The sequence below is a fragment of the Bombus bifarius genome, unplaced genomic scaffold, assembly GCF_011952205.1.
Source record: "Bombus bifarius isolate JDL3187 unplaced genomic scaffold, Bbif_JDL3187 scf7180000008048, whole genome shotgun sequence".
Lineage (NCBI taxonomy): Eukaryota > Metazoa > Arthropoda > Insecta > Hymenoptera > Apidae > Bombus > Bombus bifarius.
The window spans coordinates 162,597-189,399 of NW_022884414.1; the positions used below are offsets into that span (position 1 = coordinate 162,597).

The following is a 26,803-nucleotide window of genomic DNA, read 5'->3' on the forward strand; positions in this document are numbered from 1 at the left end:
CCGCTACCGGGCTCCATTAAATGTGTGTCAACTCGAGTTTTCTCCATTTCGAGAGTTGTTCACACGTGACAACGCCTCGTTTGGATCGCGAGAAGTTGGGACACGGTGAAACTATTCGGAATTCTTGCATTGTTTAAGGTATTCGGCTGATTTGAATAAGCTGTTATTGCAAAATTGGGATATTTTGATAGCCAATTAAGACCCATGTTGAATACTTCGATAACACGTGTATAGATCGTTTGTTTATTAGTAGATTACAAATTAGAACCTACATAATTTTTGTCATGAAAAGTTCGGCCATAGGAATTAAGCGTAAGAGAAACTTTGTAAAGAAAGCTTCACGCATCCATAAATAGAAATTTCTAAAAGACAATATCATTTTTATGTGTATTAACGGCGATTCAACGATTTATTATCAAATATGAAATTTTATTGTTGATTTTGTAACTTTAGATACTTCCAGCTTAAACATTGAATATATCGATGGTAAAATAATGTCAATACTCGAACATTTTACGGACAAAAATAAATCCCAAAATACAACAAACATCTCGGCGATACTTGAAAGTTTGAATATATTATACCCCGAATTTTACCTGCCGTTTCATCTTACATTTCCACTCCTCTAAAAATCCATCACGGTCAGACCGCTGACCACAACCACAACCTGACCCTCTAGTTCCATCCCTCACGTGAAATTCCTGAAACCTTAAAGCCGCTACACTACAAAACGCATCTAGACAACAAATCCTCCGGGACGGAATACAAGCAAGCCCCGTATACACGACGTGATTTAAACGAGCGCGACCAGACATCGAATCAACAGGTACACAGCCTCGGGATCGAGATACATGTAACGGTATATGCGTTATTCCAGCGTATCGAACTGCATCCGAGAAAAGTTGATCTTAACCACTCAGATATGTCTACACGATCTACGGTCTATGATTGCAAAATGAACGATAACGTAGTTACATAGATAGCTATAAATCGCCATTAGTAACGAATACGTTGTCTAGGTGTGCCGCAGGTTCTACATATCTTGATTTTGATAATTCACAGAAAGACGCAAACGTACTGTATAATAAATATACTTTAGGCAGCGTCCTCGAACTCAGTTTTTCTCTGTGCTTTATTCTCTTCGTCACAGTTATCGCATTACTTGGTACGACTTCTGGATTTTGTAATATTTAGATCGCGAACATTTACAATTGATATATCTACTATATTACCAAAAATACGCATCTTCTCGATTAAGAGAGCAAGTATAGTATTTGTTATGGTATATAGCGGGTGAACCAAACGTCTCCGAGCGTTATATTTCCCTAGCTGTTTTTATAAAGGTACCAATCTGCATAAACATGCGCAGTCTAGTAACATTTTTCGGGAATCAAGGGCAAGTTAGCGAACAAACGATCTAATGCGATATTTTATGAAGTAACGTGAAAAAGGATCAAACCTTAGCGATCTGGAAAAGGGCTTGCCTCCTTGGTCTCTGCTCTTGCTTCATCCTCGTCCTTTCTCGGCACGGTGCCAATACGAATGATCCTTCTCTGGGCGTTGCGAGACGTCTCTTTCACTATCCACCGATAACAACTCCTCGAGATCATCCACGATCGATTTTCAATGGATTAAGGACGCTAGCACTGTACATGATTTAGCCGTTCTTTTTGTTTTTTGCTTCTTTGATGAACAACACGAGAGCACAGGACGATACACAAGGGTCGCGCGTGAAGCAACAAGTACTCTCTTAGCCGGGCGTCGGTGCAACAATGCCCGGATAGGGCTGGGACCGCACCGCGCCGACAGCAGCGCCCATGGGACTCCTGCGGACAGGTTGGGAAACGCGCCAAACCTGGTGATCACCACTACGGACCTGCGTTCGTGCTACGAAGCTACAGTCACTGTCGTACGAGGTATAGTAAGATCGTAGTACGCTATAGTATAAGAAGTTTCTGGATGGAGTTGGAGACTCCAGGGACGCAGGCTCCTTGAGTTCTGTTTGAGAGTCCCAGTTTACATATTGGGTGTACATTGAGCATTTTACGGTATGTTTTAGCATTATTTAGCACGTTGTATAATCGTTTCTTTTTTAGGGCGGAAGATTGGTTTGAGAATGTTTGAATGGGTTTGGAGATTTGTTTAGGGAATTACTGAGATAAAGATAAACGTGTATTGGATGTTTTTAGCGTGTTATGGAATCGTTTCATTCTTGAGGGTGGGAGATTGATCTTGGAACGTTTGAATAGGTTTGGACGTTTGTTCAGGGAATTATCAAAATAAAGGCGTGTCGTTGGTGATTTTAATTCATAATTTTGGTGAAGACAAATATTGTGTCTTTTACAATGTAACATTTATTGATATTTGTCTTCGCATAAAAGTCGGATATGCAGTGTCCTTTGATATCCCTGTGCTTGCTTTTAAACGTAAAGAATTGGGTTTCCAGCGTATGGATAAGTTTGAGAACTGGCAATTAGAGAACGATAAATTACTTCTAACTGTATGATATACTTAAAGCCCGCCATTGATGATTCTTGCTCGTTTTTTATATGCCAAAAACATCACACGCTATTAATACGTATAATAAAAATATGGGTGCAATTGAAAGTTAATAATTTCTACAAAATATTAAATTTCATTTAAACTGTAGATATTCTAATACTTTAGACAAACTAATTCTTTCAACCTAAAAAACCATAAAAAATAAAACATCAACCTGAATAAAGGCCCTAGGAAGAATCTTAGCAAAAATATAGGAGGGTGCGCCCCTGTTGTTTACTACAGTCTACACACAGCCATCATTTTTACTACGAGGACTGCAGCGTGGGTGAGAGGGCCGGGGTCAGTTGTAACGTGAAAAAGAGAGGGAGAAAAGGGCGGTTGGGTAGGGAGAATCGGGTTTTCGAACGGACGGAAAGGGGAAGTGGCGAACAGGGCCACAGAAAAGACTCACAATGTGGTGGGGAACAGGGAGACGCCAATGAACGTATAGTCGTATAGTGACACAAAAGATGAAGGAAGGGGTGATAAAGGGGTAAAGGGGAAGGGAAGAAGAGTGAGCCCATCACGACACTGACAACGTTTTACGTTACGCTACGATGCTACGAGATTGTTACGCAACTTGATTCGGGAAAGAATGAGTAATTTTGGGAACTCTTTCTCCTTCGTTCGTTCCCTTCCTTTTTTTTCCCTCGAGGGCTATGTCGATTCGTATCTACCTTCAATTTCTACGTTTAGCGTCCCGCGGCAATTTGCACCAGGGACTTGTTCCTTTGTGGGCGTGTGAATCGTGAACCAACTTTATTAATCGTGTATACGAGATTTTTCTGTGTTCGTTACGTCGGTGAATGGGCGTACTATTTGCGTACATGTTACTACATTAATATTAATCAGAAAGTGTGTTCTTCGGCGAGATGTTTTAACCATCAATGAAATTCAATTTCTTGGGATTTGGTACATGGTTTTCTATAGATGATATTAGTCAAAAATTGAAGTTTTGTTTTCACGATGATTTCAGTAGTTTAACTCTGTTATTATGTTTAAGTGTAGGCGTACGTAACTCGAATTTTAAACAATTTCCCTTTATTTCCTTATTTGATGTGTATTTGAAAATGTACGTGTATAGTAGATTGAAGAGGAGCTTCAAAAGAATTTTCTTTTGTCCTTTTTTATTACAAGTGTACGATTATGTAACTTGAATATTTTCATCCCCATTTATTTAGAAATTAATTTTTATTATTTTTCAACGAATTTGATCAATTCGAATTATATTGTTTTTATGTAAGTTTTCTATAAAAAGTTTCCATGTCAAGAACGAGGCAAATTAACATCTGTTTTATAGAGAGCGCTTTCCTTACCACAGTAAAACACTGTAATTTTAACCCATTACCACAGTATCCATAAAAAGGTATCATTTCCAAAACACCGTTCATAATGTCCAAAAGACACAAATTTGTTCCATTTGTTCGTAACACATGACTATCCAAAGGACTCGCATTATTCTCTCTACAGGCCGTATGTAAATTCATGTGGCGAATCGATAAACGGCAGCAAATTTTTCTGAATACTCATAGAACGTAAGGAAGGCTAAGAATCATTGCGTTACTGATCCTTGCAACAGAGCTCATTCCATTTGTCCATAATCGTAAACCCTTCGGCGCGTGAAACGCTGGCACGTGTTCAATAGAAGAAAAAATTGATATTTTTAAAAGTAGAGGATTGAAGACGTTGTTGTCATTCGCGTGATTCACGATCCATAAAGTGTTTGGAAAAATTTAAGACCTTAATTCGAATAAAGTGGTTAGTGGTTCAGAGAATAGAGAATGGAGTTGAGTTGCTTTCAAGCGTCCTTTCGTTTCAAACTGGAAATACAAAACAGATTTAGCTGACGCCCTCGCAACCGGTCTTTAGATTTGCATGGCGCCGAGCTTCAGATTCAGGATCGTTTCTGCGCGTATTTAGTCTCCAACAAAATAAAGCTAAGTTTAGAGTCTGAGAAGAATTTATATGGATCGAAAAAGACGGACAGCAATTTTGTTTCGTAACTTATTACGAAGCATTATAATTATTTAAATATGGAATCTAAGAATTACGACAATCAGAATAGAACGTTGAAGTGAAATGGAAAAATATTTGTCAAGAATAATTTACGAAATTCTGTGATATTCTATACAAATTTGAGAATCATATAGGAATTTATGATACCATATGTAAAAAGTTTAAAGGAATTTTTTATTCTAAACAGATTGGCAAATTTTGTTTTTTTAATGCAAATTATATGTATCTTCGATTTAATGAATTAGCATGTTACCTTTATTATATGATAAATCACACGTAATGTATATTGATATCTATAAAAAATGCATTGCATTAAGTAGTTATTGCAAAACGTTTGATAAAGGTTTTAACAACAATAACCACGTAAAAACTACAAGAATAATATCGAATAAATGCCCTGAAAAATTTCCAGTAATTGCTCTAATTTAATTTAATGGTCCACAATGTTATAAACTAGTGTACGAAGTAACGTATGAAATTGGAGATAATTGGTAGAGGTACCGTTTCGTACTTGGCGAAGTGAACGGATCCTTTACGGGAAACCTCGTTTCTAAATATCTTTACGTGAACAGGAAAGTAGTAAAACACGTACTATCTAGATAAAAATAGAGTATAAAGATAAACAATCGAGTATAAATGAAATTCTAATACTTTCATGCCTAAATCCCGTTCTTTAGAAGTTTTCCCCTTTCGAATAAATATTATTATAGATAATATTCACGTGATAGTGTAATAGAAATAAAATTCAAATACTTCTGTATAAAATTCCTCTTTAGAAATTCGATTTCAAATCCAAATTCCTCCCACCACAATTAATATTAAAATATTAATACAATATTTATAGGGTACTAGAATAAAAATGGAGTTCCAATACCTTCGCATGAAAGTTCTCCAATTTCTTTCTTTTTTTATTATTATTTAATTTATACTTTACAATTTGTCTAGCTGGACATTTGGTAAATTTTTCTAACAGTCCTCAAATCTCTTTAAAAATTCTACTTCCCATTCAAATTTTTGTCTAATATTATAATACATATATAATGGGATAAAAGTTCTCGAGATAACAAAGTAGAAACGTAATTTCAATGTTGTAATTCCAACTTTCCTAAACTTCTTCAACAATTCTATTTTTAAATTCGAAAGTGCACATTTAAAACGCACCAAAATGCAACCACAACTGCGGCAGTATATTTCCAGTGATCTAACCGGAGGGTGGTCTTTTCAATTAGAAGACGATATTCCTAAGTACGTAGGACGCCGGCTTTTCACAGATCTGGCGCTGGGTTTGAGGATTTCCAGACACCACTTGTCGGGTCCAACAACAATGAAAGACTTTCTTTTCGGGAGAGTAAAAGGAAGAACGATAACAAAGAGACTGCCGGTCTCACGGTCGTGTCAGCCTCTCCTTTCCTTACTCGGATGTTTTGCAGACCTCCAACGCTGGTCTTCCAGCATCATAACGATATCCAACGGACAATTGTCTTAAGTATTGGACGAACTTCTGAATGTTTTTTTTGTTTCCGTAGGATAACGTGTGTTCTGCTTTTCGTCACTAAAGTTCCGAGTTTTACGGGCGATGTACAAAAGAAGTTTCTCCAAAGAGAATATATAAAAGAATATATATGTCGGGTTAAGGTTGGAATTTTGGGCGTTTGATGAACCTTCACTCGAATTTACCATTGCAGTTATAGCTGATATTTATTGATACAAATGTGGTTATTACAAGAGGCTACAAGTAATAGCGGCGATCGGATGGTCGAGATGTTGATGACGACGAATTCAGGTTCGATAACGAATCCACGGTCAAGGGATGACAAATGCGATGTGATACACGTATGACTCAACGTACAAGTAAAACTTATCTGAATGAACTAACTTGCAGTCCAAGTGGAACTGCTCTTACATATTCTTCTTCCCACCTCTCGGGTCAATCTTAGTTTTTAAGGAGAGCTATATAATTATCCCATACCTCTGTCAGATACAAACTGGAGTCCTTTAACAAAATTTGTATTTTCATTCATTTAATTTTTATTTTAAGAATTAAACTTTTCATACTTGTAAATTAAATAGTAGGAAACCTTTAGATTTTGTCAAGATTCAATAAAATTTACCAAATGTCCAGCTGAACAAATTGTAAGGCACAAATTAAATAATGATAAAAAAAATTCAATAATACGAGGTATTTTATTTTGTCAAGTTTGAATAATATAGAAAAGCTTTTATCGATTGAAATTGGATAGCAGAAAATCATTTATCTTCAAAAAAAGTTTTATGATTTGAAGTGTATTATATAAATTTAGATAAACAAAGATCTTATTTAGATCTACGTCAATTTTACCAAATGTCCAAATCTAAAAGGTTATAATAAAATTCAAGATTTTAGGTTGCCTGAAATCACAGTTTATCGCATTATAATACGAACACGTGGCTTCATCGAGCGTGTAATATTTTCCACGGGAAAGCAACGTGGGCGGTATGTGCAACAGCAATAGTCTTTGTTCGAGACGCGCGAATAGTTCGAAGCATGGATGATGGACCGATTGTAATGTCTGTTTGAGAATGTCATCGAGAACCGCGTGCTTACGAACTTTACGCGCAACCCACTATCCTACTTATCGACACTCCCCCAGATTCTTTGCAAATACATCCCAAAGTATTTACACACCTATGCCACTTAATGTTAATCTTAATTGTGTTTGCAACTATTGTATACATTCTTCTGTGTTACCGCATACTTTGGTGTGTTATGTGATTTGTTGTGTAATTATAGAACCTTAACGCACCCTAATCTGTAAAGAATAAATTTGAGTAGAGTACGATGCAATGTGTGCTTTATGAGGTATAAAGCTATAAAATTATAATTTCAGAATTTAAATTGAATTGCAGAAATGTATTATACAATCAGATAAAAAAGAGCAATATATGGAAAGATAGTTCTTCAGAACTCAATAATACAAACTATTTCATCGCTTTAAAATTGAACGGTTTTTTTTCTTTTATTATTTAATTTGTACTTTACAATTTGTCCAGCTGGACATTTGGTAAATACAAAATTCGAACAATGAAAGAATTTTTATTCTTTGAAGTTGAGAATAGCATAGAGTTTCTTCAATTAACAAAATTATAACTGTAGTATAGATATTTTTCAAAGATCTTGAGATATATACGAGAATTAGTTGTCAGTCTGCTGAAAATAATTTTCTACTTATTAATTCCAATCCTTGACTGGTCGTCAATAAATTTAGCAATAAATCAAATCCCTTGAATTTGTTCTCTCGTTCTAACAAATACAGATACACGATACGATTTTATAAAATGTCAGGAGTTAATCACAAAGGAACAAGTCCGATATCAATTGACCTCGGCTATCCATGGTGTACTATTCAATTTCGAATCAGTACGATTTGAAACGCATATTACGGTTGTATCGCATTGCTAACAGCGCGTACGACGATCGTTTATTCATTAGCTCTTGGTACACAATGGTAATATTAAAACGCGATACGCAATAGTAAGAAGGTATAACAGTACTTTCTAACGCGAATGATATTACGATATCCGATGCGTGAAAGAATCGACGTGCAGGGGTGTGTTGATGAAACTAACAAGCTTCGAAATTTTATGAAGGAAATGTCATGTCATATGTATCAGCTGACACGATTCGTATTCCAAGTGTCACGACATTGAATTGTAAATGAACTTTTGATGATATTACATTTTTATATTTAATTCGCTCATTGACAATGTATGTCTTAGTGTACGTACATCAGAATAATGTGTGATATAAAATGTTGCATTTTACGCTACACTCTCACTCTATTGTATATTTTAACATTGTGTAAACTGATATTTAAGCTTTGTGTAAACTATAGATTTGATAAATAATTATCGAATAATTATCAAAATGTTTTCTCATAAATATTTAATAATATTCAGAAACCACTTTAAAATTTATATATAAAATAATACAGAAATTTATAAAATTTCTTTTTAAAATAATTTATTTTCATTTTAAAATAATTTTTTCATTTTCTCTCATTAGATTGTTCTCGAATAGATGATACAACAGCACGTTTTGCCAATAACAATAACCGGGGAAAAAATATATTTAATCAAATATGGTAGAAGAAGTCATTGAAGACCTCTAAAAGAGATCGAAATCTGTTCAAAATTCTTCACTCTGAAAAATACCATTCAAGCAACCAAATACCTTGTCACCGAGTTCCTCGCCAGTTGGTGTCTGTTTTGTACGAAACGCAGCCGCTCGCTCTTTTTTCTTTTTTTTTTTTCTTTTTCATCGATATTATAGCTAAATGCGTGGCACGCACGTTCCAGGCGGCAATTCAACTGGCTCTCGATATGTGCACCCCTTGCAGGGTTTCACTTGCGCATCTGTCGCCATGCAACACCCTTCGATACAATGCAGGTGGTAAGTGCGTGTCCTTCGATTGAAGTTTCGTCCCTTTCGCAACTTTAGCATTTCATTTTCCACGTAACGATAGCACGCGAATTGATACTATATTGTCTGTGATAGCAATTTCATGAATTTTTTACGAAACATTCGTGTGTTCTTGTAACATAAAAAAGATGGGTGGTATGAAAAACGAAATATGCCCTAATTCACTAGAAAGCTACTTTTAAATTTAATATATGTCCTACGGAACGTAGAATCTATTTTTTAAAAATGGAAGAGCTGCTCGTATTATTAAATTGTACACTAGACCATCCCTTCTAGTGATTCTCGTTTCAACCTCGTTTCAATGATTAAATTTGCAATAAAGAATCACAGATACAGGTTAGATAGTGTTACAAGAGATGGATTTTACTTTTAGAGAATCCAAAGGTTACTCATGTCGCTGAATTACTCTAGCACACTCTTAGAATAACAAACTAAACTCAACGCAAGTAAACTTTCACAAGAATAACATCAGTCTTCTAAACAAACTGGCCTATTCAATCACTACACACTCTGCAGCAATTGCAAACTTGTTTGCTGATACTTTCGAGAAGCACTCTATATAATATAGCATAAGCTATAACGAAGAATTCGTTACGAATTGCAATTCTAGCTCTCAGAAATTTCCTGACTAACCTACCAATCAGACAACACTTGGAAGCGAATATTTCTATTTCAACTTCGTTTCAATAATTAAATTAAAATAAAAAGTATACCTCTCGTTCTGTCAAACGAATGAATATCTTTAAGAATATTCCTACAGTGATTTGTATTTCAATTTCATTTCAATAATTAGGTGTATAACTGAAATTGAAGCTAGAAAAATTTACCGAATGTCCACCTGGACAAATGGTAAAGTACAAATTAAATAATAACAAAAAAAAATATGTTCTGATCTAGGAAGTAGATTCTACCTTTGAAAAATGTAAACTAGAATTTTCTAAAAATTATAATAATTCTAATTTCAATTTTATTTTAAATAAATTTACGATAAAAATTAAAGACGTACCTAACAGATTGTCACGAAAGGCAGACTCTCTATAAAAATCGATCAGGAATATTTTATTTTATACAAAAATTGGAGAAACGAAATTTTCTACAACCTGTGAGATCGACGAAACGCAGGTGCCATAGAAGCTTCGTCAGGTTCAGCAGTGCCAATGCATTGAATAAGGGGAGCACAGGTTCACCGTTGAGGTACAAAGGGAGACCGGTAAAAGTTTTTCAAGCCGGTGCATAGGTGCAAGGGTCGTATAATCTACCTAGAGCGTTTCAAAGCACGTCCCAGACGAATCATTCTAACGTTCAGGTATCTCGGCCGAGATTATCTTCCGTTCGTATCTACGATCTGTGACTTCTCGGTTGTGACGTTAATCCACATCTGAGGCCAGATATGTGGAGGTCCTCACCGCGTACCCTTAAGAACCTCAAGAACCCAAAATTTAAAAAAATTTAAAAAAAAAATTTAAACTTTTAGTTCATTAATCCTGTAAGTATAATTGGTTTATGGATGGTCCTTGGAACAGTCCTTAGATATATTATACGTCCCTACAAATTACGGGGGAAAAGCGGGTATTTACCTAAGGGGAAAGTTGGTTTTCGTCATGAACAATGTCACCAACGAGCTCACTTTTCCTAACGAAAAGTGTGAATAACGAATCCGCGTTGTTAGTTCAAAGGGCACACCCACACCGAGCTTTCCTCCGTAATAATACGAGAACACCTCGGGACTGAAATTACAAACTCTCATCAGTCAACATCTCTCAGATCAGTCGCCTAAACTGTGCTTATAAAGTTGTGTTATTTAATAAAGTTTGATAGAAAAGAAATATAAAGTTATGCTACGGCTCAACCTTCTTGTCTTTAAAACCTAAGCCTTAATTTTACGTGACCGGTAGTGGTCATCTCGATTTCATCTTATGCGACCAACATTTACATTTGAAACGATATCCATGTAGCAGAGTGGAGATCCAGTTGCTTTCAGACGTTCGATGAGAACTGGAGATGTACTGGAAGCTAGACCTCTCGGTTGTCTGGTTAATGTTCGAGTTCTATGAAAAGCATCGTTCTCTGGATCCTTGTATAGCATCTCTAAAAGCGACTTTTATTCAGGAATCTTTCAAAGAGCTGCTGATATTATGAAACTAAACTTTCGTGAAGTATAAGACGTTTTTAAGTTGTAAAAAAATTTGTTCTTTTTTCAATTCTTGACTGATGAGCTCTTTCAGTTTGATTTGGATATAACTCAGTTACACTATCATCTATTCTACCTTTTATAACATTCTCTCGATCATGAAAACTGTATATTTTTCAAAAACGAATTTACTGCTAAGTAGTATGAAGAATTCTTCTAGAAAATACTTCGCTACTTTAATAATTATTATATTTCCAATTTTATAAAAATATATTTTCTTTCCTCCTTCTTAAATTTCGCCATGAACTTTCTTATCGACTCAGCATACACACGAACCTAACTTCTTGTTCGATCTAATCTCTACAATCACGTAACGATACCTAAGAGGTTACAAAGACGTACAAGACGAAGGGATAGCGTATTTGGTTGGACACGTTGCATGCGAAACTCATTCCTTTCACCGTGATTCGACGACGAACACCGGGAATGCGTAGCGCTTCTGCTCCTACGTTGACATTTATTCCCGACTCGATGACCCGAGAACACCTGCAACGCGGCTGATTGACCTCGAGTCCGGCAACGAATCGCGTATCTGCTGGCATCGTAACGAAGACAAACTACACCGCTGCGTTAATCAAAGTTGCCGCATCAATGAGTCTGGTCGCGTGTTCGAAGTATGTACCTGTTAGCTCAGGTTTGTTGAATTATGATAATCAATTCAGAGGGGTTAGCCCAGTCGACGTGTTCAGATAAATGATAAGAACTGATAATAATATAGTTAACCTCATTGGTCTATTTAATTTCCTAATCGTAATAAATTTAGATTTCTTCACTGACTTTGTTCTAATAAAAATTACTCTACAGACTTCCAAGAATATCTATAAACTCGTTATTTGTCAAAACTTTGCATAATAAAGGCAGTTCTAGAACGTTTTTGTTGAAATTAGATGCTGTACAAATACTTTTTAGACTAACTATAAATTCATATCTGCATAGATAGTTCAATTGTTAAGTTATATTGTTTCTAGTTTTCGTTTGTAATCTAATAGCTTCTTCACTCGCATCGTTAAAATTCGAATCAAGAAATATAAAACCTCGCTGTGCGAATTCTCCTTCTCTCGATCGAAATTCTTTTTATATCATTTTATGTGTCCTTCGAGCAAAGAAAAAATTGAATGTATAAGGCCAAAGCGTTAAGATGAACCAATCGTTTGATCAAAAGATTTAATCGACGATTCGATAGATTAGAGGTGCGGCGACGCAGGCCACTGACATTTCGACTTCTTGGACGTGCGCACGTGCTGTTCGCTGGCGAACAGGAAGAAGCGGTAAACCGAGTGCATTGATATCAGCCTGGCCACCGTGGAGAGAGAAGTGCAATCGCTGGATCTGCGTGCACCTGCACCTGAATTGCTTTCAATAAAATTTTACCAACTCTGAGCAGCCATAGTGTCCTCCAGAAATACAGATAACTTTAAATCGAACGTTTGAACATTATCGTGGACAGTACTATCGTAGATTAATTCATTGACTTCTAATAGCGATATAAACGACTCGACTGACCTTTCGAAGTATTCTATCGTTGAATATACATATGTATATAGAGATGTTCACGATCTGCGTGCACGTTGCGTTGAATACGACGCGACGGCAGACATGATTTATCAGTATTAGTGATGCATATGATTCTTGAATTATGATGTTAGTAACCGTGGATTCTGTTGATTAAAATGTTAAATTAAAATGTTAATTAAGTGTTAGAGACGACGTTGAAAATAGAAAATGTTGATTTTCATGAGACGTTTAGTGTGTTATAATTTTACGGCACCTAATTGTTTTTTCGTTTCTCTCGATCTATTTTAGCAATATTTCTGCTCTATTTTTATTAACGGTATATGTTTCTTAAATTTATTTTACGATAATTAACTGCTCTTGAAAATATAAGTTAGAAATGCCAACAACAAAATACAATGTACATAAATATTCATAAATTATTAGAATAACTGGCATTCATATTGTACGTATAACTTAATCAAACATTTTTTAACAACATTCATCTTCCTCGAAGAAAGCTCTCCGGCGTTACAATCCACTATGCTAGCTTTATAAACGTAAATACTATGGCACCATACCTGTCAGACGTAGCATTCAACAATGTAACATATAATCATCTGCAAACCTCTCTACCCATTAAACCAACGTCTGAGATTTCTGGAAACATTTGCCAAGCAGAAAGAGGAAAACCATCAACGATAAGCTTTTCTCCATATTGTTCTCTGAATTATCTACCATCAACTTTGACGTTCATTAGTGTAACATACAACCTTCAGTTTCGTATCTAAATTTATCTACGTATTAAGCCGATTTTTTAAACTTCCTAGATATCTCCTAACGAGGAGAAGATGGATTTTATTTCATATTTTCTTTTGAAGCAGCTATCATTAAATATTTAATATTCGTTAATCTAAGATAGAACTTACAGTATCGTTTCTAAGGTACTCTAAACATTAAATAAATCTTTCCACAAAATCTTCTGAAAATTTCTTAAATAAAGGAAAAGAAATTTTATGCGTTTTCTTAATTACCTAAAACTCAGTTGTTTGACTCTAAACGGTAAACATTAGCGCAATTATCGTATTTTTGTTCATATCCGTTTTAACTCGGAGATTTAGAAAAGCAAAATGTTTGTCAATTTAATCGATTAAATCAAAGAAGTCTGCGATGGAAAAGACACACAGTAGCTGAACTGCAGTAGCTGTATTTTAATGGTAACAAATACAATAAATCACTGTAGACATTCAAAGGACTTCTGAATCTTCTGAAACATTTCTTAAAAGAGAAGGAGGAAAACCACGTAAAATTCTTCTTATTTTTCTCAAAATCCAACGTTTCTCGTTGCTCGTTAATTTATATGATTACCGTTACGGTTGCGCAATCATGAGCAGACCTTTCACCGAACACACAGCACAAGCAGCGATCTCTGCTCTTTTCGCGATGTTTTCACGATTCTTCGTTCATCCTAACGCGATTCGTCGTTTATTCTGGCGCGATTCGCACGTGCGCCTCTCACCGATCGCAAAAAGCAAAAGGAACCAGGCGAAATACGACGCAGAAACAGCGCGTGGAGATAAATGATCGCCTTTCGAGGGGATAAGATTCGTTATAAATAGAGCAAACCGAAGCATCGTTTTATTTGAAACTGGCTACCATATCACGAGACCACGACGTTCTTCTTCCGACGGAGAACGTTCATTAATTATTTCGCGGATGCATTCGTCTGGTACTGCGAACGCGATTGAAAATATCGCGGCATTCCTCCTGGCTATTGAACGACCTTCAATGGATGACAAAGTGATTTCATAGAATTAGTATCGTCAATAGCATTAGTATTCGTATTATCAATGAAATAATTCTTTAAAATACTCTTACAATAATAAGTCTATTACTACAGATAACAGTTGACTATGAATTTGTAAAATACTTCGGAAGATGAGTCGATTTTTATTGATTTTGAGTTATTTCTCGTCCATTGAAATTTCTGGAAGATACGCTTCAACTTTAGGTTACATCGGCATCTATCAATTTACCTAATCAAACGAAATTTCTGTGAAAAGTTCACCAAAACCGTTATGTTCATTTTCATTAACATAATTCAAGCCAATCTTTCAAGAGTGGAATCTTCCCAGAAAACCTTCCAAATTTCCACATCCTAACATCTCTTCCTTACCCTAAGCGTCAAAACAGGTTCGAACAGAGGACTCGAATGCTTTCGATCTCGAACAGAAATCAGTCACAGCATCCCGCGCCTCGTCTTTCGCTTTCTTGTCCCTCTATCGGAGGCTTCTAACTCTCGGTTGATCGAGGTGCTGGTCGCACGTGCGCCGCTCGTTCCAGCAAAAGGAAGAAAAACGATGATGGAGAAAAGAGAAGGAGGCAGAAGCAGAAACAGGTTTCCCCCGAACGATGTTGCGGCTGCTGGTTCACGAAAAGCGTCAACTCGCGCACGTACGCGCCAAGATTACTATGGTAGATGTTGAAATATCATGGAACGAGCCCCCGTTCTCTACCATCGAGTAAATAAGCGTTAGTTACCCCCTTTGCGCTATAATATACAGACACATTAATGACGTAAATTATGGCTCGGCTGTGACAAACATGAGTTCTGCTGCTGATGAAGCTTCATTTAAATTCCAAATTTACTTTTCATGTGTAAAATACATTTATAGAGACAGTGTGCATAAATTGTATTATAATCGATTCTATACTTGTCAAAGTTAATTATGGAAATTGATTGTTAAGGTTGATCATAATAGAGTTTATTAAAATAATTGTGTTCTTTCGATTAAATTTGTTGGTAACCAATTTTATTCCTTAAAAATTTTTATATTTACTTTAATTATATATTTCCAGAAGAGTATCTTTTAACCTTTACTTTTTCAATATTATATTGTCATTTATTAAACACACTAGTGCAAGCTTGCGTTTAGAAAACTATGCAAGTATGTAACGAATTAAAAAGACCATAAACGTATAAAAATGGGCGTCCATGATGACGTACATATATTCATCGCTGTCCCAGATATTTAAAACCTGAAGAAGAATAACTGTTTTCTGAAGAGTCATCATTGGATGATTCATAAAAAAATCTAAGAACCCTTTAAACGGTATTTGCAATACATTCTGAGATAAATTGTTTCTGGGTTAAATTATAAACGGTATTTTCGTATCTACCACAGATTATCTATTTGATAATTTTATTTATTACAAATTTCTGCGTTATATAAATATTAACCTAATATAATTATTTGGTAAAATCTTCCTACAATTGAAATCGGTACAAACATTTTCTACTGGATTGCAACGATAAAACAAAAATTCAGACTCGTCGTACACGTGGGTGGTCTCTAATTGGAGGTTAAAAGAAACTTTAAGTCGAAAAACTGTAAAAAAGATCATTCTTGGCACTCTAGAATCTAGTTACTTGTTGAAAAAGTGCATTGAATCATGTGGAAAATACTTTAACTAACCACACGATGTTATGAAGAAACTTCGTACGGTTAAAGTTTTAGTGGAAAGAAGAAACGACAAGAAACAAATGCTACGTAACAAAGTATGCAACAACCCATCAGGAGCAGCGTGTTCGTACACTCGTCCAGCATGCAACAATCGATTCATAAACGCAAGAAACGGTTCCGACCGAGCGAGCATAGTCGTGCAGAGCAGCGGAACTTGCGCAAATGAAAAGCTATTTTGCAATCCTGCCGACAGCTTGCAATGAATGCCCGGTGAACGTGTGTCCAGATCAGAAGAGATGGGATTCAGAGTATCGCGGGTAACGTCATGCACGATGGAGCCGATGATCTATGAGCACTGAAGGAAATGGTTGCTCTCGAGAGCCATCGAAGTGCAAGAAACTCGAAGAAGCGATGGTTCGATGATAGAACTGGGATTCAAGAAGTCGCAGGAGTCTTCAAAGCGTAAAAAAGTGAAATAATGGAGAGTGCATATATTATTCTGGAAAGCGGAACTAAAGACAACGAGAAAGCTTATGAATAGATTTGATTTTTAGATGAACAGCTTGTTTCGAATGTTCGAGATTTGATCGTAGATTTGGAGAAGAAATATATGCGTGAATATATATATATATATTTTTTTTTTTTGAAGAAAAATTATGTTGCTCGTATGTAATAAAATATTAGAAATATATTGCTGTTATTTAGACATGAGATAACTTACATAAGCAAGGTACCAGAATTTTATTTTTAAGAACAGTTTATCCTTCGTGTTACATTGCGCAACTTTCTATGAATACCTCAAACGAGAAACGAGATCAATTGTTTACTCCTGAGCAGCTCTGCAAAGCACTGGAATGATAAATATATGCTGATTAAAGAGATATATTCAGTATACGTTAGACTAGATTCCATCGTTGCTAGATTCCATCTAGATATAATAAATCAGAACGTTGATCAAGAAACAGGTTTATACAAACACCACATTCGTATATTTTATTAATTATCAATCTCTAAGGACGCATTTCTTAAGCAGTGAGCTTCCGGAAGGAAAGAAAGAAAGGATGTCAGAGAAACATGTCAGCATTTCATAGCTGTATTTATGTATAAGGTTAATTAATTGGAAAATATAAGTTCTACAATTTATATACGTTCGCACTTAATTATTATTAAAAATAAAGGAAAATTATACATACGTATATTATTAAATTGCTACGAAACAAGAAAATATATGTTACTAATCCCTTGAATTCCCTCTATTCCTACGGAAAAAAACAACTACGTTCTCAAAAAATAAACGACCTAATAAATTAAAGATCCAATATAAACATCAAAGCGCTTCCAAAATGCACAGTCTACCTAACTGCAAACTTTTAGAGTCATCAACGTTCATAAACCAATAGCACCATCTTCACCATCATCTTCCACCATCAACTGCCAACGATCATAACCCTAACTCCCTCGATCAATCTTCCGACAGGGCTTAATTGCATCTACCCGTCGTGTACCATGGAAAAGAAAATAGAGGACCAGGGGAATCCTTCGCGAAGAGAGTAAACGTAAGTATGACGCGTTTGGAAGACAGTCAAAAGGAGTTTGTCCGTGATTGGAGCCAGGGAAACCCGTTGGCGCGTTGTTTTCGTAGCTCGCAGGAGGCCATGGAACTTGAGAAAAATCGGGGAGACGGTGACGAAGAGAGGGAATTCGTTGAAGGAAGACCGAGATTTGAAACCGGTTCTCCAAGGAGCACGGTGACCACCACGCTGCTTACCAGAAGAGGAACGGTGTGTATCTGCTGCTAAAGGAGGCTAGCGTGGCCTGTTACGAGAGAGAAAACCGGTTCCACGATACAAACTGGAGTAAAAGTGTGCTGCATACGAGCCGAATCGGACCGCGTGCTTCCATGTTTATGACGCGGCCGATGTTGATATGAGCGGAGCCAGCGATTGATAGATGTGCCACATAGAAACGTAGAGCGTAACTCAGAGAAGGATACTACTTTTGGTAGAAAGTAGATACGCTATGTACACTGCAGACCGTAACTATTAAGATAGGAGATATAAATTGAAAGCTTTTCACTGCTTTTAGTTCCTAACTATTTTATTATAAATTTACTGTTCTATTTGCATCGTACGTCGTCGTATAATAAAATATTAAATAAAGTCAAGTTTGTTTGCTAACTGGAACTCTATAAATGAAAATCCTCGAGAAAGTCATTCGCGTATGTTTGAATTTATATTCAACAAGTTATGATACGCGGAAAGCAATTTCTACACGGTACAGAGCATCCAGGCTATCGATACTCGCAATTTGCGTAGGTCGGAAGCTACATGTGGGAGGTTATCCTCCTTCGCATCCTTTGAAACGGAGCGAGTAATTCCTCGAAACAGGATTACGTCGAGAGATGTTTCTACAGACAACAAAAGCGACTCTTTGTCATCCATATCAAGAAACCTTTGTCTCCGCTAAGAATACCACTTAGACTCAACGCGCCACTAACCTCCGCGACAGAAATCTTATCGTACCGCAACTACTATTTTTCAAAGACCTTCTTTCTTCGACTTGTGCCATAATATCCTCGGTTACTATACTCTTATTCTTTCACAGTGTCCGAAAAATAGTAAATGGATTTGAGAAAAATTACATAGTAAATATATAATAATAAAAATAATAAAGCCTCTATCGCTTGACAAAGCGTTCTATAACGTCAGTAACTAAGATAAGTCGGAATGATCACACACCTACGCGACAACTCGATTGGTATTTGCTCGCCGTTGGACGTTCTTGCACAAGATAAGAGTAAAAAGGAATTTAAATGCAGCGTTCAAGGGCGAACACAGTCAACGCGGGAAATGTTTCCATTGGCTCGTAGATGCCGCGATTTCTCGAAAGGTAAGTCCGGAGATTTCAATGCCGCGGATTATGGCGGGAAGCGACGAGGTACCGGCCATATTGAAACCTCGCCACGAGAATCAAATCTCCTTGCAAACATCCCTCTTCCCGGAACCTATATTCTCGAATGCCAACGATCCCTAAGGCGTAGCAAGAAACACTGAATTGTTATGCTATATAGTAAAACCAACCGTAAATACACGCAAGCTACGCGGTACGGAAGCGTGGTTTCTTCAGAAAGATAGGTTTCCTCAGAAGCAACCAATCGTGAAAATCATACGAGCTATAAAGTTCGCCGACCGTGTTTGTTCGCGTGTTCCTTCACTATTTAGTATCTTTTAGGCAATTTTAATTCAGTATGCAAAATTAAAATTAAAGGGATTTTCTAAGTTCCTTGCAAACAGATCTGCGTGTTCCTTGAGTTTCATCTTAAATAAATATCTGTTAAAACTCACTGTAAGAACCGTTACAAGGATTTTCCCTCGATTTCGACTTATTATTTTGTCGTTGCAAAATTGTACACTTCGCCAAGGATATTTAACATTCTCCAAATCACTCCACAGATACATTTTCCGTTTACTGTTACAATCTCGCTAAGCAAAAGACTTTGACTTCGTTCCTACTGCTTCCATTCCATCGACCAATCCTATAACTTTTCCCTCGATCCAAATAACTAGATACTTATAGACAGTAGTACGTGTCTTATGTCTGTTCAATCAGCTGACTCAACCACCCCCACTTCCCATTCTATTCGTCAGCTTTTTATGTCTGTCGGAAAACACCTATTTTATCAACTCGTAGCTGTTTCTAAAGGGTCTCAAATGTTAAACAAAACCAAGTAGTTCCCGTGAACCGTGGAAACCAGTAGCAGCGTGGCCCTTTGTTCTTTCGACGACGGTTGAAGCCGAGGTCAAGCGAAACGCACGCGTGCGGTCCATGGTCGTGGCTGAAACCAGTTCCCATTAAAAAGGCTTTCAGTGGCGCCTTCCCGCGGTGTTTCCCCGAGACTTGGCGCAGGATCGACGGCGCCGTTCTCCAACTAGCCAGGATATTGACCCGACCGCCGGTGCCATCTTGGATCACGGTTTACGTGATCGTAGTACTACTCACAGCTGACACGTACGTGTTCCCGGTAGCCCCGGCAAACTCGCGATCGCTTTCGAAAGACTAAACTGTTCCTATCATGTTCGAGTTAAGTGACTGGTCTGAAACCTTGACTGGATATATCTTGATTTATTCGTAACTTGACTCCTCGTCGTTTATGGAAGATGGTAAAGACTGTGATCCTATTATTGCTTTCACGTGGTACAGTGATGTAAGATATTCTTCATTGTATTTGGAATTAGAAGCTGTAGTTGTTTTACGGTACTTAGTTCTTTGTAAATTATCTTTAATACGAGGATCTGTATATTTTAAACGTAGGAAAGGATGAAGTTCAGATTTTATGTTTCGGATTCATCTTCTCTCTCCGCGACATCCGAAGTTTTATTAAAAGATACAGCGAATTAAAGTAGTACATATTTAGTCATATTTTTCGTCCAAATTCTCGATGACATTATACACACATTTTTCAGAATTTTGGTAGTTACGTCAACTATGATCTTGGTACAGAAGCGTATAATACGTTATAATGATCTTTCATCGATGCTATCTTTCGTTTACTGTATAATCATTTCTACCTCTGAATTATAGCTGTGACCCATGTTATCCACCGTAATAATTTTTCCCTAATTTATTAACCCGACTATTCCAATAATGAACTCTCAATAACAAACTGAACTAAACCCTTTTAAATTTCATTTTATCCATGAATAGACCAAAGGTTCGTTGTAATTGAACTTACTTAGGGTTACTACAGAGTGTGGGTACATAAACAAAGGAATATTAAGTGGCCACTGAAAAATACAATCGCTCATTTATCAGGATGATTTATGATCGTCAGGTATTGTTTACGCGTGCGGGGTGTGGATACGTGCGTGCGTAGGCGTAAATCAGCATCGGCATTCTCTGTTTATTATTCTATCGCGGCTAGATCGCGTCGAACATCTTGAAAGCTACAATAGAAGAATATCTTCACCGATGGATCTCTCGACTGTCATCACAGCTTTTCGATCGGAGATTCGATTCTTTCCTTCCACTGAACAATAATGGAAGGAAACAGTAATTGCAAGGCGGTTCGTAACGTAACGTGACTGATAGTGAGAAAAGTACGAATTATGAAGCTCATGCATTATTTATTCCAACAGAAGCTATGTTACTTCTGTTCTCTAACGTGCATTTAGTGTCTCTGGCTTTGTTCGACATGAGTTGAACGTTCGTATGTTGTTCGAGCAAATTTAAGAGGAGCTTTTATCGAGAGAGTCTGCTACTGACATTTCTCTTTATGAATGTAATAGTACTACGGAATAGTGTTATCGTTTATTCAACGGCGGTGAAAGGAAAGACGCCTGAAAAATTTACCGCGGCCCGCAAGCGTATGCGGTTTGCATTGCTACAGGCGCCTTTACGATCGATGCAATCGAGAATTTAGATACAAATATTAGCGCTTTCTCGTTGATTAAGATGCTAAGACGTTTCGCGATTTGTTCAATTCGTTTCAACAATAAGTTACATCGTTTGAAATAAAAAATTTGTAGTTTGCGATATTTTACGTTCTGAATACGAGTATTATTGACCTGGATTTTTATTATTTATTGTCCTACATATCTACATATTAATGTACCTGTATTATTTGTTATATCTATGTATGTTGTATGCTAATAAATAGTTCTCATACAAAATTTAGTTATATATGGTAAACCTCATATGTCCTATACATATATAGTTACTATAGAAATAATTAAGTTATAATTATAGCGTTTCTTTTCAATTCCATGATTTTTAATTTCCAGTGTGTAACTTTGAGAATTTTAGTCCGAGGTTTCCTGTTACCGTTCGAATCGGTATCGTATGACGATATCATCAAAATGTATCCCTCTTAGACTCAAATCACACAATAGATTTATTAATTATTTGTTTTGAATCAAACGAATTGTTTGAAATTATCAAAGTAAAATTACAAATTTCTGTCGTAGCATTTAATTACCCTAAAGATAATTATCTTGAAATTGTTTTAGTTCTAGACATTTTACAATTAGAATTCTAACGAAGTTTGGCTAATAGCGTAGTGGTAGAGATCGATACCGATCGACACACTCTAATTTATGTTTCCTTTGTTTTTCACCCAGCGATCTAGAAGTAAGAAGTAGCTTAATTTATTTCATTTAAAATCGTTCACTGGATTTAAAAGTATATGAATGAGTGAAATCTCTCCACGTGATTGAATCGAGTACCCTCTAGCAACTATTACAAAACTACTCGTTGAACACCTGTCGCAACTCTATCGAATCACACTCTTCCGCAAGATTCTTTTAAATGATTTCACTTAACCTATTTTATTCATTCATACCATTCTCGAACATTTTATAGAATAATTTTATGTGAAATAATAATTCGTACAAGTAGACTTTGCTTGATAACACCATTGGCAGTATTTCGAGTAAAATTTTAATACAAATATGTTTTGCATAATTATTGTGCATAAAATTTGTTACAATATTAATTGAAAGTAATATATTTCTTACAGTTTTATCTAGGATAACAAGCAAAGCAAACTTTTTAAAAATTTATTTAAATCCCCCCAAAAATTTTTATGATTAAAATTAAATATAAATTAAATTTTTAATTGAAATCGGAATAATATTTCCCAAACCTATAATTCAGAATCTCGTCGAGAATCTTTCGACACGAAAAGAAAATAAACTATCGTATTACAAGCATTTAGAAACCTTTAGCAAATTATAGTTCAAAGAGTGTCACGCTTCAAAGGGAAGACCTTTACATCTCCGTAACCTTTCAACGCTCGACGAAACACACCTGAATTAATTCATGGCGTTTCCGATAGATATACGCGTAGTATACTTTTCATGGGCCATTACTTGCGAAATCTTCGATTCCTAAAGGGGTGTGTTCTCACGGGGTGGTGCACGCTCGATCACCGGAAAGGACGAAGGCGTAAAAATCGACAACACTATATAGGTAGGATCGGAAATCCTTTATGTCTACCTTAGATAAAACCGAAGGAAATAAAAACTATCACTCTTAAAGCATAACGTTCAATTGGTCGCATACTACTCGTCTTCGAAGAACGCGTTCAAGGTCTTTTTAAACGCTTTAATGTCACTTAAGTGTCGGCCTGTCCATTGAAAGCGAAGGATGCACGAAGCGCATGACAAAGAAAAATATTTCTTAATAAGTAAATGTAAAACGAGACCGACGTTTCTTAAACTTAGTTCCTTCGTAGGAGATCTTTTGAAATATGTCATCTGCAAAAATAACGATTACATACTTTAGAAATTGCGCCACTTAACTGTTGTCCTTTAACATGACATTTATACTTCGATTTAATCTGAATATTCCACAATATAATGCGACCAAAATATTACTATTTATTAATATTAATAAATATACATTTTTGTATTTCCTCGATTTTCCCATAAATGTACAAATATCCACAGTCCAATCATCACAGTACAAACTGAATGATAAAATTCAAGGAGGAATTGTTGATTGTATTCTTCCATTTTCTCAATATTATTCTAAATTTCCACATGACCGATATCCAAGCAAAAAGTTCAAAGTTCAGAAACACCAAGAACATTACAATGTCGGTGCGAAAACGTTTTTTTATCTGATGCGAGCACCTGCACTGACACGAGGAAATTGCCGTGACCTCCAGCCCGGTGAACGTCGACCATGTGAATCTACGTAGTACATAGAAGTTGTTCCGGTGACGGCTTCCGGTTTAACCTATACCCTCCTTCGCCTTCCGTCCTGTGACTTCGCGGTCCCATTCAGCCGACATCGTTTCTATCTTGCGGCCACTTTACTATACTATTGCTCGCCACGTGGTCACGCTCGTTGAACCACGTGGGACCAGTAAGTTCACGTGTGTCTTCGTGATATCGTTGCCCCCTCCCCTCAACCTCCTCCCAAGTTCCCGCTCGATTCTCCTTTCGCTTATTCGCCTTAATCCGACGAACAATAACCTTTGCTTCATTTTGTTCCACCTCTTAAACATTTTATTAATATTTAGTAGATGAATTACAATATTTCTGGTTTATTGTTAATTTATCATTTTAACTTTTGAACGACATCTGTATCTGTATTTGTAAAAATTGTTGTAATTTCAGGTAGTATCGTAATATTCGAAAATGCAATTATTGCACGGACTGTTTGATGATTTGTGAAATTTACTTAACGTTCTGTTTTCTGGGCATTTTATAAAAATAGAAGTAACGAAACACCTAGTGGAGATTATTGTCTACAGTACTGATTCTGTTCTTTCACAAATATACCATATTACAGATGTATAAAAATAAATCTGTACAGGTAAAGTATTATAAATACGCGTTTAATGTAGAACCATAAATGAAATGAAAGAGATTTTTTTACACACACGAACATTCTATTCTACTAAATTAACGTAAATTTCCTAATTGATGTACCTTCTTTTATTCGAGCCTTGTTAAACCGTATATCAAGACTTTCATTTTCACTTATCTAAAAATGAATCTATTCGCGTGCAAAGCTAAAAATAAGGTTTATTTTTTCATCCATTATGTTATCATTAAAGCAGATAACATTGGTTCTTCGTCTAGCGTGTAAAGAGTTCTAGCACGCTTATTTACTACGAACAGGGTTGTTGAACAACGTGGGATCTGGCGCTTCGTATACACGATGCAACTAATTAACATAATCTGAAGAACTATACTTTGGTTAACCTTTCTTTTTCCCTTTGCTTACTTACCATTTAATTGTCTAGATGCTCCACTTACGAGAAAACTGCAATTTACATTACCGTAATATGATTCCAACAGTAAGTATGTATAACCAATTATGTTATTTTAACGAGAAAACAGAATTTATCATTTCAACGAATGTCGACCTTTATATTTATATGTGCTAATCAAGTATTTAAGAAAATAAAAATCTATATTATTAAGGTTTTCGCCAACAAAACTTTATTATCTCTTCAGTTTATAGTTAGAATGCATGTTGCGATAATATGAATTCTATGTAATTCTGTGTACGTAACATATATGCATATGGAACTAAGTTCATTGCTTTTGTGAAAAACTGAATATCAATCACGTAACCAGATACAAAAATGAAGAAACTTACTGAAAGTAAAATTTCAAATATTACCAATACTTTAGCGGATAAAAGTCAATTATTCCAAAATTGATCAACCTAGATCAGGCTATCGTTAATCATCTCACTCAGTAGGAACGATACCAGTTGAAAGTTACATATGTTTCCGTGTCAATTCAATAGTTCTTTTACACCATACAAACAACTATAGATATACTTCCTGTAGGCTAACAATCCACATACGCAACCAATGCCAAAATTGTATTACTGAATATCTTCTCGTCATTGAGCGCAACATCAGAATGGAAACATAGTTGGAGATATAATCGTAAGCATTGAAACTTACAAAATATTTTTTAATCCATATAAAAATTTAATTTAATTATTTCATCTATATAAAAATATTCAGTCTTTACCACAGTATTTACCATAGTATTCTACCAGACAGGAAGATTTCTATCTCAACCTAATAACCCTTTTACAGCTCTAAACCCATATATAGCTCACAATCGCCTGTGGATATACTCTCTGCATACTAAGAATCATTACGTACACATACATCTAATATCAAAATTATATTACTAAAAACTCAAACTCTTAATCAGAACAGGATGATGATCTGGTACATAACAAACGTATGTGTAATCAGACGCGTAAAAATGAAAAAAATATTCAGTCTACGTAAAAACATTCGATATTCGCCATACCAGAGTATTTTATCAGACTGAAAGGGTTAAACGAGGTTACAATCGAGACAAATTAAGCGGATTAAGTTGTGAGTTTAATGAACGCGTTGTACGAGAGTCGTGATCGAAGATCGACCTAGAGGCGCCAGACTTCTTCGAGACGACGCGCCGACTCCCACGTGACGCAGCTACCATGTCGGTGGCAGGGCTCGTTATTTCTGGGCTCGATTAATTTATAATCGCGTGTTTCCACACGTGAACATAACAGTGTATGAGAAACAACAAAGAGAGAAAGAGAGAAAGAGAGATCCGGTCGTCAAACTCAGGACTAGAAATGAACTTTCCATGTTTTGTATTAATCGATTCGTATCGAATAATAATTAGGAACATGTCGATGCTGTTTCGCCGTTTAATTGCGATTTAATTTCACTTTGATGGGCTTAAACAGGTCCCCTTGTTGCGTACCTCTGGCTCGCTAATTGGAAACATCGTTTGTTGAATGTTGCAAACTGTACGGAGGCGTATATGTGGGATGAGTGTGGCGATTAGGTATGTTTGCTCGAATGGCTCTTGAATTATAATCCATAGAGTAATAAGATTTCTTGCAAGGCGTAATTGAAGATGCACATAGCTTTACGATACAATTTTAGTTTATTGGGAAATTCTTTGGAACTTTTTAAAAATATTCTGCTGCTAACGATCACAGGGCTAATGATGTAATGCGTGAAAATTAGTTACATTTTATGTGTTTCTTGTACGTCGTTTTGGGACCTGCTTTATGACGAGATTGTGTGTTACAATAATTTCATTTCTAGCTTTTACTGAATGCAACTAGGGGCAAAATGAAAACGTGTTGATTGCATTGTTTAGTGTT

At 36.1% G+C, this 26,803-nt stretch overlaps 1 protein-coding gene across 4 annotated transcripts in view; it reads right to left on the minus strand.

Annotated features, from left to right (window-relative positions):
• The window catches only part of LOC117208009, a 132,346-nt gene that overhangs the window by 40,129 nt on the left and 65,414 nt on the right, over positions 1–26,803 (minus strand). The window contains exon 1 of one of the 4 annotated variants that reach the window (XM_033448803.1): positions 1,460–1,755. The exons of the other annotated variants lie outside the window; for them this stretch is intronic. Within the exon in view, the coding sequence (XP_033304694.1) occupies positions 1,460–1,510 (51 nt within the window). The 5' untranslated portion in view covers positions 1,511–1,755. Of the gene's footprint in view, positions 1–1,459; positions 1,756–26,803 lie in introns of those variants that run through there. 4 annotated transcript variants of the gene reach the window in all.